This window comes from Arvicola amphibius, unplaced genomic scaffold (genome assembly GCF_903992535.2).
Source record: "Arvicola amphibius unplaced genomic scaffold, mArvAmp1.2, whole genome shotgun sequence".
Classification (NCBI taxonomy): Eukaryota; Metazoa; Chordata; class Mammalia; order Rodentia; family Cricetidae; genus Arvicola; species Arvicola amphibius.
The window spans coordinates 48077-63385 of record NW_024582332.1 but is presented as its reverse complement, the minus strand read 5'-3'; the positions used below and the strand labels follow the sequence as shown (position 1 = coordinate 63385).

General features: G+C 41.2%; 2 protein-coding genes and 1 pseudogene across 2 annotated transcripts; 2 read left to right on the top strand and 1 right to left on the bottom strand.

The window, feature by feature from the left end:
• Positions 1-8434: 8434 nt before the first annotated feature.
• Positions 8435-13866, bottom strand: LOC121677053 (interferon alpha-12-like). The gene is made up of 3 exons (XM_042054410.1): positions 13825-13866; positions 13170-13525; positions 8435-8642 (listed from the first exon to the last, which is right to left on the bottom strand). Exons 1-3 carry the CDS (start codon positions 13864-13866, stop codon positions 8435-8437), a joined length of 606 nt encoding a protein of 201 aa, XP_041910344.1.
• LOC119805875 (interferon alpha-12-like) lies at positions 10948-11520 on the top strand. The gene has a single exon (XM_038317646.1). The coding sequence runs from the start codon at positions 10948-10950 to the stop codon at positions 11518-11520; it is 573 nt and encodes a 190-aa protein (XP_038173574.1).
• Positions 13867-14407: 541 nt separating the features above from the next.
• LOC119805884 lies at positions 14408-14979 on the top strand (annotated as a pseudogene).
• The last annotated feature ends 330 nt before the right edge of the window (positions 14980-15309 follow it).

The window sequence follows — 15309 nt, the reverse complement described above, 5'->3', positions numbered from 1 at the left end:
GATCGGCAGTTATGATTCACCAGACAAGCTTTAATATATATAAGTCAGTTTTAATAAAGGAAAGGAAAGGGAACTTACAAATCCAAGGTTCCAGCGAGGAGGGCAGGAAAACAACGAGAGCCAGGCCACAGGCCCGCAAGATTTTATAAGTCAATATTAGCCTAAGGGGGACACGCCTAAGAGGGACACGCCTAAGAGGGACACGCCTTTAGACCAAGGGGGACACGCCTTCAGACCAAGGGGGACACGCCTTACAAAACAAGGTTTTGGGCTAGGCTTCCCCTTCATCTCCCCCTTTTGTCTAAATAAGACAGAACCAAACCAAATACAACTATATTCAATAGGAACAAATAATAAATATAAAATTACAAACAATATTAAGAAGAAACATATAACAAAAGTTTTACTAAGCATTCTATTTCAAGGAGTCTAAATAATGTAGAGGGTAACTACAATTATCTAATCTTCAACCCCATCAAAGATCTGAGAAGGGAAGTAATATTACTTAAGCAACCAGGAAGTACAAACAAGAAACTTCCAAAATGTGCAACAAATGACAGAGACAACTAACTACCTGGGCAGTCACCCAAAGTTTCGTTTTGCAATGTTGAGGCAACCAACTTTGGCTAAGGCCTAACACAACTGACATAACATTTTTCAAAGGCAAGGAACTTTTTGTAGAACTGTCCAACCCTGTCTTGGCAAGATAAGACAATCCTGTTTTTATCCATTTACGGATACTCTGAAACTCTGTCAGTGGTCGAGGTATGGGCTTTTTCTTTGCCTAAAGGCCACTTCTGCCAAGAAGAAGACAAGCTCCCAGTGGAGTGTCTTTGGTGCTCAACATTCTCTCGGGAGTAGAATGGTGTTGCCAGGAGTGATTGTGTCTCATAAGTACCAAACTCTAGGTTAGATTAAAGGCCATGTTCTACAGCTCTTCAAAGAGGTCGAAGATTATACTATCTATACTAAATATAATTTCTATGTATCTAAAAAACCTGAAAAACAACTGTGCAATAAATGAGGACAATATCCCCAAACGTAAACAATGTCATTATACAAATAATATCAGAGGTAGAAATGTACATTGCAATATGATAAATATCTCAATATAACAATTGTTTTAAACAGAGGTAGAAGCATACTCTCATACAATAGAGGTAGAAGCATACTCACATACAATGTTCAATATACAAGAATCAACACCAATGCAATTTTCTAATAACAATAATTCACAAATACTAATCATCCCATCAAACCAGGTAATTCCCCCCCCCTTTTTTTTTCATAAACACCCCTGAGTCCATATAATACCTCCCCCATCCCCTCAACCCTATACCATCTACTAAATGATGTCCCTAAACCAGAGGGCAAACTCTGTTGGGAGAGGGGGCGTCGTCCTCTAAGATTGCTTCTAGCTGACATGGGGGCGACGTTCTTCTCAGGGGGTCCCGTGAAAGCAAATGATGGTAAAATTCCCAGAATAACATTTGGTCGAGGAAATTGTAACTAGCCTCTGAGTGTTTTGAGGAGGTCTGGCCAGAGTGTTGTCAAAATTGTACACCATTTGAAACTGTCTTGTGTAGTTGGTATCAAAAAAAAAAAACCAAAAAAAAAGTCTAATTTTAGCGCTATTAAAAACATGACGTCATAGTAACCAGGTGAAATTGATGTTGTGGGGCCCCATCTTCATCCTGGAAACTTCAAAGATTACTGAAGGAAAATTTGTTGTTTGTTACAGGAAAGGTAAACATTATCTACAAAGACATATACAGACATATATATTCGATGGAAGGTATAATAAAGACAGACAGATATGAGGAAAGGCAAAGAAAGTTTATCAAGTATCATCATCATCATCATCATCATCATCATTATTATTATTACTATTATTATTCTGTCCCATTTCATGGCTCCTGACCTGAGACAGAAACTCTGAGATATCTCTTATAAACAGGCTTGGAATTGAAGAAGGACTGAGCCACAGTCCAACTCCAAAACCAGCTCTATATACATATAAATAAAGGCACAGTATATATGTAAAAAAATGTTTTATACTTACTAAACATATTCGGGTTCTGTGTTGATCCATATTAGGTTGTAACTAGTGTCCATGCATCAGTATTTAAATATCCAGGGTCCCTTAAGTTCTTTGAAGATGAATGGTTTCCTGTGGAGATAAGAAAAGAACCCTGCCCCCAACCTATATGCTTTTCTTACCATCAGTATGGTTATCATCCTTGTGAATGAATTATTTTTCTTTTCCAAGGGGCTTCTTCTCTTCAAACCGAACCTTTATTAATTTTGACGGTATCCACAATTTTTCCTCTCCTGTGGAGACAAGAGCAAAACCCCTTCCCCAACGCAGCACATCTCCTGGCTTCCACTGCGAGGTCAGCACATCCTTGAAATAAACTGGTTGATTTAATTCAGCAGACTTTTCCATTATCCAGTGTCTTTCTGCAGCCGTTGTCCCCTTCTCATTAGCGTTGAGAAAATTCAGGGTTAATAAAGCACTATGTAACCTATTTCTAGGGGTATTTTCCACCCCTTTCTGTTTGTTTAACATATCCTTTATAGTTCTATTTGATCTTTCTATGACTGCTTGACCTGTAGGATTGTATGGTATACCTGTAACATGCTTAATATTGTAATAAGCAAAAAACTGTTTCATTTTCCTAGAGACATAAGCTGGACCATTATCAGTCTTTATTTGTGTAGGTATACCCATGATGGCCATAACTTCTAATAAATGGGTGATTACTGAATCAGCTTTTTCTGAGCTTAAAGCAGTTGCCCATTGAAAACCTGAATAAGTGTCAATGGTGTGGTGTACATATTTTAATTTGCCAAATTCTGCAAAGTGAAACACATCCATCTGCCAGATTTCATTCCTTTGAGTGCCCTTTGGATTAGCCCCTGCAGGCAGTGGTGTTTGGTTATAAAAAGAGCAAGTAGGGCATTTCTTTACAATTTCCTTAGCTTGTTGCCATGTAATAGAAAATTCTTTCTTCAAGCCTTTGCTATTGACATGATGTTTTTTATGAAATTCAGAGGCCTGCAGCACACTACCAATCAACAATTGATCAATTTCTGCATTACCTTTTGCTAGAGGACCTGGCAGACCCGTATGAGATCGGATGTGTGTTATATACATAGGGCAAAGCCTGTTCCTGATCATGTCTTGTACCTGGATAAACAATGAGGTTAATTCTGTATCATCAGGTATAAATTCAGCAGTTTCAATATGTAAGATTACTCTTTCTGCATATTGTGAATCAGTAACTATATTAAGCGGTTCTTTAAAATCCCTTACCACCATAAGAATGGCATATAATTCTGCCTTCTGGACAGAATCATAAGGGCTTTGTTCCACCTTACTCAAATCTTCTGATTTGTAACCTGCTTTCCCTGATTTATTAGCATCAGTATAAAATGTACGTGCTCCAGTTATCGGAGCATCACGGATGATTCGAGGGAGAATCCAAGAAGTTCTCTTTATAAAGTTAAGCCTCTTGCTTTTCGGATAGTTGTTATTGATTTCTCCCAAAAAATTAGCGCAAGCTCTTTGCCATGGTTCGTTATCTTCCCACAACTTTTTTAGTTCATCAGCAGTGAAAGGCACTATAATTTCTGCTGGGTCTATGCCTGCTAGTTGACGAAGTCTCAATTTGCCTTTTATAATTAATTCAGAGACTTTTTCCACATAAGTTTTTATTTTCTTACTTGGTTTATGTGGTAAAAAGATCCACTCTAGGATAATATCATCTCTCTGCATTAAAATTCCTGTAGGAGAAATTTTGGAAGGCAATATGACGAGAATACAACGGAGCTCTGGATTCACCCTGTCCACATGTGTCTCTTGTAATTTCTCTTCAATCATTCTCAGCTCCTTTTCTGCTTCAGCTGTTAATTCTCTGGGACTGTTTAAGTCTTTTTCACCATCCAAGGTTTTATTTAAATGAATTATCATATCAGGTGTTATGCCAACAGCTGGTCGTAAGCTGGAAATGTCTCCTAACAACCTTTGAAAGTCATTGAGAGTCCGTAACCGATCTCTCCTAATTTGTGCTTTTTGTGTCTTAATTTTTTGTAAACCTATTTTATAACCTAGATAATTAACAGAATCTCCTCTCTGAATTTTTTCAGGAGCAATCTGCAATCCCCATTTAGGTAAAAGTATTTTTACTTCTTCAAACAGTCTTTCTAAAGTAGCCATGTTTGAATCAGATAACAGAATATCATCCATGTAATGATAAATTATCGACTTGGGAAATTGCTTGCGTATTATTTGCAATGGTTGATTTACAAAATATTGGCACAGGGTGGGAGAGTTCAACATGCCCTGTGGGAGGACGGTCCACTGGTATCTCCTTGTAGGTTGAGAGTTATTATAAGTAGGCACTGTGAAGGCAAACTTTTCTCTGTCTTTTTCTTGTAAAGGTATAGTGAAGAAACAATCCTTTAAATCAATTACTATGAGAGGCCATCCTTTTGGTAATAAAGATGGCAGAGGAATTCCAGATTGCAGAGAGCCCATAGGTTGAATAACCTTATTGATAGCCCTGAGATCTGTCACCATTCTCCACTTACCAGATTTTTTCTTAACAACAAATACAGGAGAATTCCAAGGGCTGGTAGATTCTTCTATATGTCGAGCATCTAATTGCTCTTGTACCAGCTGTTCTAAAGCCTGCAACTTTTCCTCAGCTAATGGCCATTGCTTTGTCCATATTGGTTTCTCAGTCAACCATTTTAGAGGCAGTGCTGTTCGTATCTCTGAAGGGCCATCAATTGCTTTGCATTCTTGTACAGCCCGAACAGCCGGTTTCCGCCTTCTGTAATATCTTTTAATATTTCCCTCGGTGATAGAGGCTCTAGAAGCAGCAGGAATGTTAATTTGGGTATTCCATTGCTGCAACAGGTCACGGCCCCATAAATTCACTGCAATATTGGCTACATATGGCCTTAATTTTCCTATTTGTCCTTCTGGCCCTATACATTCAACCCATCTCGTGCTCTGCCTTACTTGAGATAGGGTTCCAATTCCCAGGAACTGAACATTTACATCCTGAAGAGGCCAATACGGATGCCAAGATTCTGGAGTAATGATACTTACATCCGCACCTGTGTCCAGTAGGCCAGTAATAAAAATGCCATTTACACATACTCTTAACTTTGGTCTTTGTTCATTTATAAAAGTCTGCCAAAATACACGTAACTCATCTTTCAGGCCATTTTTGCTTTTAACAGCAGGCATGGGGCTTTCTAATTTTCTTGACGAGGCATGTTCTCGGCAGTAACTGGAAATGACTGGACCACATTCGCCATGGGGGCCTGCGAGAGGCCCCCCATTGAGTTTCCCAGTGGCAACAGGTTGCCTTGTCTATCTCTTGTTGACCTGCACTCATTTGTCCAGTGTCTGCCTTTTCCACATCTCCTACATATACCTGAAGGCTGAGTCCTCCTACGTCTGTTATTTCTAGAAGAGGCATTATTATTATTATTATTATTGTTATTATTATTATTATTGTTATTATTATTATTATTATTATTTCTGAAAATCCGTTGTCTGCAATTCCTTTTAATATGTCCCATCTTGCCACAGTTAAAACATTTGGTAACTTGATGCCTCCTTTTTGCATTAGAAATTGCTTCTTCGACCCATGCTTCAGTGCCATAGTCAAATGATTCAACATTCATTGTATGTAAGACCCATTCGTCCAAGGGCGCTGATCTCATCTTTAAAGGCCCCAGGATCCTTTTACACTCCACATTGGCATTCTCATAAGCCAAAGATTCAATTATTATACGTCTTGCTTCTGGGTCAGATATCCCTATCTGTACAGCTTTAGTTAGCCTTTGTAAAAAATCACTAAAGGGTTCTCTCTGACCCTGTTTAACTCTGATATATGATTCCAGTCTCTGTCCTGGGTCTTGAACCCTGTCCCAAGCTTTTAAAGCTGCTGTAGTACATATGGATAAGGTGTGTTCATCATAATTCGCTTGTTCCAGAGGATCAGAGAAAAGTCCTTCACCTAGAATTTGATCTAGGGAGATCTCAATTCCCTTTGCTCTTTCCTGCTGTTCTAAAAGTTTAGCCTCTTGTCTGAACATGCATTTCCAATTTAATTGTGACCCACTCTCTAGAACAGCTGATACTAATTGTACCCAATCATGGGGCGTTGCCTTATTGCTTATAGACCAAGTTTTGAGCATCTCTCTAACAAAGGACGAATGTAGCCCAAAGTTCATAATGGCTTGTTTAATTTCTTTGAGATCATTCATACGGACGGGTTCCCATGTATATTCCTTGATGACTTTAGGGTTTTTGGAACCAGTCACCTTTTCTGACGTTACTATTGGAAAGGCAGGTAGAACTTTATGGAAATTATCCCGGAGAGTTTTACTCATTGACGGAGTTAAATTTCGCCTTTGTACCGTTTGCTCCTGTTCTATAATTTCCTCAATCTTTTCTAATCTGCTTACTATTCCCTTCTGTAAGGCCTGGATCTCCTGTCCAGAATTATGCTCCAAGGCCTTCATGGAGGATTCCAAAACATGAAGTTTGTCCAGTAGAGTTAGTATCTCATCCTTGGATAGAATTTTCATGGCATGAATTGTGCCTTCTTGTATTGACAATCTGTCAGCCAATCTGTCATATCCTTTAGACAAAGTCCGATTTTCACATTCAGCAGTTTTAATTCTCTCTGATAATGTTTCAGACAGGGACTGAAGTTTACGATCCAAATCAGCTGTTCTCTCCTCCGCAGCAATGAGTCTCTCCTTAATATCAGACTGTAGTTTTTCTAAATTTTGCTCATTTGACCGAGTCATATCAGACAAAGCCCTATTCCCTTCCTTGAGACCTTCAAACTCTTTCTTGGTGTCAGTCTGAATTGTTTTTGCAAATACCTCGACCGACTTAAAGTTGTCACTCAAAACAGTTGTGCCCTTTCTTAAGCATTCAACCTCTGTCCTAAGAATCCTGGTTTCATTCTGTAAGGACTTTATCATTTTTCTATTTTCAAACCATGTAAGGGAGAAACCAAATACGAGAAAAATTGCAAGCCCTATAAACATCCAAGTTATGGGAATATCATATGTATCCTGTAATATTTCTACCATAGTATAATTAAATAGATTGCAGAAGCTTTCAACGGTGATATGGTCAGACATTTTTTTTTTTTTTTTTTTTATCAAAAGAAATTTTACCTGAAATGACCGTTCCCTGCCAGTAGGTCGCTAGGGCAATAACCGCTCGGCCAAACCGAGTCTGCAGTACCAGCGGAGCTCGAATGTTGGGACTCCGGCAGTAACCGCTAGTCTCCGGCAGGTCAGGGCCCAGGCCGAACTCAGCCGGGACTGGTGCTGCCTGAGGGGTTAGCGAGCTCGGACTGAGTCACCCGCGCGCACACACAGGTCCTTTGCTCCGTACAAGCGGGGCTGGGACAGGCTAGTCTGGGAAACTGCTCTGAAGCAATCAAGAGCCCAAGGCCGAATCCCTGCCACGCAGTGTGGGAACTGGAGCTGAAGGCTCCCAAATGCCCGAGTTGGACGCCAAATGAAGGTGCGTGGTTGATCGGCAGTTATGATTCACCAGACAAGCTTTAATATATATAAGTCAGTTTTAATAAAGGAAAGGAAAGGGAACTTACAAATCCAAGGTTCCAGCGAGGAGGGCAGGAAAACAACGAGAGCCAGGCCACAGGCCCGCAAGATTTTATAAGTCAATATTAGCCTAAGGGGGACACGCCTAAGAGGGACACGCCTAAGAGGGACACGCCTTTAGACCAAGGGGGACACGCCTTCAGACCAAGGGGGACACGCCTTACAAAACAAGGTTTTGGGCTAGGCTTCCCCTTCAATAAAGTCAAAATAAAATATAGCACACAACTAATGAGGACTCTTCCTGTAACCGCTGAGAAACACTGAAATTATGGGCATCAGCCCTGTCTTGGAGTAGGCTTCTATTGCTGTGATAAAGTATTATGACCTAAAGCAACATGTGGGTGGAAAGGGTTTGTTTTCATTTAAAATCCACAGCATATTCCACTACTGAGAACAGGGCAGGAAGTTGAAGGCAGGGGCTGGTATGGAAGTCACAGAGGAGCACTGGCTACTGCCTTGATGACTCACGGCTGCTCAACGTGCTTTCTATGCATACAGAATCACATGTCCAGGGGTGAGATCACCTGCAGTGGGATGGATGGTTCTATAGCAGTCATCAGTTAATAAAATAGCTTAGAGATTCGTCTGCAGGGTGATTCTATAGGAACATCTTCCCTAATAAGATTCCTTCTTCCCACACGACCCTAGCTGGCGTCAAGATGACATGAACTTTTCCAGGAAAAACTCCATTCATAGTAGCCTCAAAAAACACCCCATGGAGCAAATCTAACAAGGGAAGTTAAATGACTATAAAGTTACTAGGCTAGTTCCTCTCAATTTTATTCCTTATTATTTTGTTTTTAACCTTGAGTTCACTTATTGCTGCCAAATGTGCACGGGTACACTGCCACCTTGTGGACGATGTGCAACCTCTCATGGCTCCCATTACTGAGGATAACTGAATCTCCTTCACCCCGAAGAGCTCCTCTGCTAGGGGTGGGATTTCCTGACATCCTCCCTGCTTTAAACAAGGGTCTGGTCTGTCTTGATCATATTCAGACTTTGTGCGTGCAGTCACAGTTGCTATCAGCAGGTACAGGCGACTGCTCCATTGTGCCAACACCACTGATTTGCTGCAGTCATCAACTGCCTCTGGGCATTGCCATCTTCCTCTGACCTCTTGTGTAATGACCGCTGACCTCGGGATCCAGGAAAGCCAGACTGACCATGTCTCAGTCACCTGTTCTCTGTCCATTGACCACTTGTACGTGTCTGTACGCAGCATCTATTACAAGAGGAAGGTTCTCTGGAGGACGGAGGGATGCGCTTGTCCTCTGTGAGGAGTAGAGTGATGTAAGAAACCAGGCACGGAGACGCCAAGGCCATTGCTCTTCTCCTCTACAGTCCTGCTACCTACAGCTTCCTGTTTCTGTAGGGGTGTTAAGACTGATGTTGTCGAGAAGGAAATCATTGAAGTTTTGTCTGGGAATGGATTGACTATCTAGGTCACTTTCAAAATTACTCTGATCCATGGCAATGTGGTCACTGCTGTAAACAAAAGCCTGGCTAGTGAATCCACTAAAATCAGAGCAACGACCTTTTAGGATTTATGATGCTGAAAACCAAGCAAACGCCACATTGTGTGTGAGCACTGAAGTCATCAAGGTATGGTGAGCACACTCAGGGAGTGGGGTACAGGAAGGGGATTGAGAACACTGTGGCACTGTGCAGCAGGGAGTGTGAATAGACTCGAACACCACTGAATAAGTCACAGGCACCTGGGGAAATACCAGCAGCTGGCGTCAGATTCTCTAAACTCATACACACCAGAAAAAAAAAAAAAAACTACATTCAATATAGGCGTAACTGTTATTGGTCGAAGAACATCAGGGCAGTAATGATGGACAGTGGGTGATGTCTGCACTGATCCTGACTTTGAAGGAACTGCAAAGAACAACTCCATGACCTCCAAAACTGCTTCATAAGAAGGGATGGAGAGGGAGAGAAATATCAGAGAAGCTCCGTTCACTGTATAAGTCACGATGGCAGCAGCACAGAAACCCCCCACCTGTTCCTCATTCTGATGAAAGCTCTTCTGGAGCACTAACCAGCTAAAGAACCCACAGCCCGAGACAACATCCCGTAAATCATAAGGACAGAGATGTAACAGTGCAAAGAATAAGTCTGAGACTTTTAGAACAAACACGTATATGCTATACATTATGATCTTTAGTATATACATACAGGTGTGTATGTTTTGCGTGTGTGTGTGTGTGTGATAGAGACACACACACACACACACACACACACACAGAGAGAGAATGCATGTATGTGTGTTAACCAAAAATTTCCTGCAGCAACAAGTACGTGGAGTGAGGACAACATCCAGAAATCAGTTTTCCACGCCCACCACTGGCTCAAAGGATCAACATCAGTTTTCCAGCCTTCATCAGGAAGCTCTTTACCATTGGGCAATAAGAACCCGTGGATAATCATTAAAAAAAATACCTAATATATACTAGAAACCACATTTAATCTTTCATATAAATTAATATCAAACTAAATTAAGAAAGCTAGAATAAAAATGATCCCACTTTTCAAGTTATTTATTTATTGTCCCTCCAGACAACACTTTCACCTCACTCCTCTCCTCCAAGTTTCTCATTGCCAGTGCCCTTCAAAACCACCCGGTATCCACTCCTCCTCCCTTTCTACTCAGAAATGAACAGGCCTCCCATGGATATATGCGAATCATGGCATATGACTCCATTTCTTAGCACTTAATTAACATATATAGATGTTAACTGTAACGTGCCATTGCATCAAATATTTGAAAATATTAAAACATTAATGTACACTTAGAAAAAATAATTTGCAGTAAAATTTACAATACAATCTAAGTAACTATATAAAGAAGTAAACATGACTCACAAAGTTCATTTGCAGCATTAAATTCAGTAACTTTTCAATACAATTATTAGAGAAAAGATTTAATTTTTTTACATGTGAGTAATGTCATACCTGTAAGGAATATCTGTGCTATAAATTGTCCAGGACAATTTCAGGAATAAACTCTAAAGAAACTATGTTGGGGGGATAAGTGAAAATGCAAACAGAAGGGAAACAAAAAGGTCTAAAAAGAGGACAGGCACAAGCAGAGGATGACTTAAAGAAAGTGAAAAGGATGTGGGAAGATAAAGGGAGGACATTCATAAAATGGAAAGTAGAGCTTTCTCTTATTTAAGACACATGCACACAGCAGGGTCTTCAGAGAACCTAGACGGGAAGGTTCAGGACCAACAGCCCAGAGGACCAACAGCATCTGCAACATCCACAATGGCCAGACCCTGGGCTTTCCTGATGGCCCTGGTGCTGATGAGCTACTGGACTACCTGCTTTCTGGGATGTGACCTGCCTCAGACTCATAACCTCAGCAACAAGGGAGCCTTGACACTCCTGGCACAAATGAGGAGACTCTCCCCTCTGTCCTGCCTCAAGGACAGAAAGGACTTTGCATTCCCTCTGGAGAAGGTGGATGCCCAGCAGATCCAGAAGGCTCAAGCCATCCCTGTCCTGCAGGAGCTGACCCAGCAGGTCCTCATCCTCTTCAGCTCAAAGGACTCATCTGCTGCTTGGGAGACAACCCTCCTAGACACATTCTGCACTGGCCTCCACCAGCAGCTCAGGGACCTGCAGGCCTGTGTGATGCAGCAGGTGGGGGTGCAGGAACCTCCCCTGAGCCAGGAAGACTCCATGGTGGCTGTGAGGAAATACTTCCACAGGATCACTGCCTACCTGAGAGGGCTGAAACACAGCCCCTGTGCCTGGGAGGTGGTCAGAGCAGAAGTCTGGAGAGCCCTGTCTTCCTCAGCCAAGTTGCTGGCAAGATTGAGTGAGAAGAAAGAGTAAGTCCTGAGCCAAAGTGGAGGGGACTCTCCTGGACTTGGACCCTGCACCTCTCTGATCAGACTCTGGAGTCACACAGATCTCACTCATTTTGCCATGACCTCAATCAACATGTCTATATGTTCCATCAGCAATGAACAGTGCTTCTATCTCTCTTTAAAGACACTTGCTCTTCACCCACCACATCTATTTATGTAATTATTTATTTAATTGTTTAATTTTCTATTCACTCATTTATTCATTAACTGTTTGTGTAATGTAGCATGTTTTTTGTTATAATTTGGTATGTATTTGCATTTTCTATAAATTTTACTAATTTGACCTGATTGTCTCTTCATTCTTTACCTCTTTTCAAAATTTTTAATATTTATTTTAACATTCTGGTGTAAATATTACATACATGATCAGGATACAAACTACTGTGGGTGCATGGAATGATGTATATTCTTCAGACAAATATATAAACCCATCGAATACTTCTCAATCATTGCTTGAGAAATCCTGTCTTTGCATTTCTCCTACTAATCTCATGCTTCTGTATGGACAGTATCTCACAGTGCAGCAGTAAGTCAGAATGTCTCGCTCCTGTCAGATTGTGACCTACTCCCCTTTAATCTATTATACCCCTGACATTACCAGCCTCTGGCCAGCCTGACTCTGGGATCTAGAATTCTACTCTCAACATCAAGGAATTTAAACATTTAGGGAAGTTAATATTAGTGAAGGCATGAAGCACAGCATAAAAGTAGAGCACACAGTAAAACCTTCCAGAAGAGGAATCTGGCAATCAACTCATTCATACTAGCCTCAGAAAAAAAATCCCTTGGAGCCAATACAATTAGAAATATGTATAAAACGAACCTTTTGGAACCCCATGATTCCTCGCAGTTTCCTGTGTTATCTTCTTCATAAAGCTTATTTTTGTGGTTACTGAATGCACTATTTTTGGACTGTGCAACCCATTTTAAAATCGTTCACAAATGACCTTAAAGATGCAAGGAGGAGATCGACTTCTCCACTCCTGAACATTCTTTTAGTCCTGACTTGCGTACATGGTTTGATTTAATCGTACCCATACTCACCGTCATCCCTCATCAACACTTTTATCTTAGTGAGTATGTAGACTACAAGTATGTGTTTTCACTGTAAGGTTACAGTAGTGTAAAGAAAATGATCTACTTTTCTGCTTAATTTCAAAGTCTCCATATAGTAGAATGCTTTCACAACAAATTTGGTGTTCGGATTTAAGGCTAAATTGTCACCCCAGATGTCTTTAGACTCAGACTTTATTTATATATTTTCATTAATTTTTAGTGTGCCTCATCTGAGATATTTAAATGCTAAGATAAAATGTATTTATATTTACACTTGAATAAATGGATCAATCTTTAAAGCCTCAAATTAATTTAGTTCTTTTTTTTATTTTTGAAGCTAAGAAAATCCATATAGCACTGGGTGTCCTGGACCACACTATATAGCTCTGTGGTTTCCAAGCTTCCTTATGTAACGATATTTTAACACAGTTCCTTAACTTGTGGTAAACCTCAAACATAAATTTTTTTGCTACTTCAAAACAGTAATTTTGCTTCTGATGTGAATAAAAATATAAATACCTTTATTCAGGGAGGTTCCTGTACCACCACCTGCTACATCAGGCTTGGAGGTCATTGAGCTGCTGGTGGAGGCCAGTACAGAATGTGTCTAGGAGGGTTGTCTTCCAAGCAAAATATGAGTCCTCTGAGCTGAAGAGGAACAGGACCTGCTGGGTCAGCTCCTGCAGGACAGGGATGGCTTGGGCCTTCTGGATCTGCTGGGCATCCACCTTCTCCAGAGGGAATGCAAAGTCCTTTCTGTCCTTTAGACAGGAGAGAGGGGAGAGTCTCCTCATTTGTGCCAGGAGTGTCAAGGCTCCCTTGTTGCTGAGGTTATGAGTCTGAGGCAGGTCACATCCCAGAGAGCAGGTTGACCAGTAGTTTATAAGCACCAGGGTCATCAGGAAACACAGGGTCTAGCCATTGTGGATGTTGCAGCTTCTGCTGGTCCTCTGGGCTGTTGGTCGTGACTTACCCCTTCTCAGTTCTGTCAAGGCCATCCTGTGTGCATGTGTCTTAAAAGGAGAAACACTAATTTCCATTTTTAATGCCAATAACTTGCTTCCCAATTCTCTTGTTTTTCTTGCATTCATTCTTTGCTCCTGTCTGGGCACTTCCTTCTCAATCACTTTTGATTTCTTTATTGCTTTTGTCTGTTTGCATTTGATGTGAGTCTTCATGTATGTTAAGCCAGAAGTCAATGGCCAGTTCTTACTTCAGTCATGCCCTGCTTGCTTTCTCTGACGGGTTCTCTCATTTAAGCTGTAGTTGGATTTGCTGAAGCACTAGAGTCCTTTCTGCTTCTTCTCCCGTGTTTCGGGATTACAGTTTTGTGCTTCTGTGCCTGGATTTCACATGGGGGCTGAGAAACCCACGAGGTACTCAAGCATGTGCTGAAGAAACGTTGAAACAGAGCATTCAATAGATTTTAAGTACAATTATGAATTCTTTTCATCTTTATGTTATATAACTAAGTTTCATTTATATATGGATATCTATACTGTAAAGTTAATGTCTTCATTTAGTAGAAACTTGTTAATTAACTTTGTTAAAATGAGCAGTGAAAGTGAAAGCAATAAGGAAAACCAAAATGGTTGAGAAAAATGCCCAGACCTGATCACAGAATGAATGTAAGAAGGGAAAAGAGAATTGGAAAGAAAGGGGAGGGCATTCATAAAATGGAAAGTAGAGCTTTCTCTTATTTAAGACACATGCACACAGCAGGGTCTTCAGAGAACCTAGACGGGAAGGTTCAGGACCAACAGCCCAGAGGACCAACAGCATCTGCAACATCCAAAATGGCCAGACCCTGTGCTTTCCTGATGACCATGGTGCTGATGAGCTACTGGTCAACCTGCTTTCTGGGATGTGACCTGCCTCAGACTCATAACCTCAGCAACAAGGAGCCATGACACTCCTGGCACAAATGAGGAGACTCTCCCCTCTGTCCTGCCTCAAGGACAGAAAGGACTTTGCATTCCCTCTGGAGAAGGTGGATGCCCAGCAGATCCAGAAGGCCCAAGCCATCCCTGTCCTGCAGGAGTTGACCCAGGAGGTCCTGATCCTCTTCAGCTCAAAGGACTCATCTGCTGCTTGGGAGACAGCCCTCCTAGACACATTCTGCACTGGCCTCCACCAGCAGCTTAAGGACCTGCAGGCCTGTCTGATGCAGCAGGTGGAGGTGCAGGAACCTCCCCTGAGCCAGGAAGACTCCATGGTGGCTGTGAGGAAATACTTCCACAGGATCACTGTCTACCTGAGAGAGAAGAAACACAGCCCCTGTGCCTGGGAGGTGGTCGGAGCAGAAGTCTGGAGAGCCCTGTCTTCCTCAGCCAAGTTGCTGGCAAGATTGAGTGAGGACAAGGAGTAAGTCCTGAGCTGAAGAGGAGAGAACTTTCCTGGACTAGGACCCTGCACCTCCCCTCACCAAACCTGCTGTCTCAGTGATATCACTTATTTTGACATCCTTCAGTCAGCCTTCCTGGGTGTTTCATCAGTTATGAGCAAGACTGTGTATATCGTAGAGACATTCGTTAGCTTCTAGATTCTTTGTTATTTGTATTTATGTGTATAAATATTTATTTATTTAACGGTGAAAGTTAAATTTTAGTACATGTGAAAATTGTACATATTCTTTAATAGAACAAAACATTTTCAGTATATTTTTAAAAATTATTTTTCTGTGTTTTTTGAATTTTTA

Coding starts and splice junctions, on each gene's coding strand:
- LOC119805875 (XM_038317646.1), top strand. CDS start 10,948: ATGGCCAGACCCTGGGCTTTCCTGATGGCCCTGGTGCTGATGAGCTAC.
- LOC121677053 (XM_042054410.1), bottom strand. CDS start 13,866: ATGAGAGAACCCGTCAGAGAAAGCAAGCAGGGCATGACTGAA. Junction 13,526..13,824: donor GCAAGCAGGGCATGACTGAA/GTAAGAACTGGC, acceptor CACAATGGCTAG/ACCCTGTGTTTCCTGATGAC. Junction 8,643..13,169: donor CTCAATGACCTCCAAGCCTG/ATGTAGCAGGTG, acceptor CAGACCAGACCC/TTGTTTAAAGCAGGGAGGAT.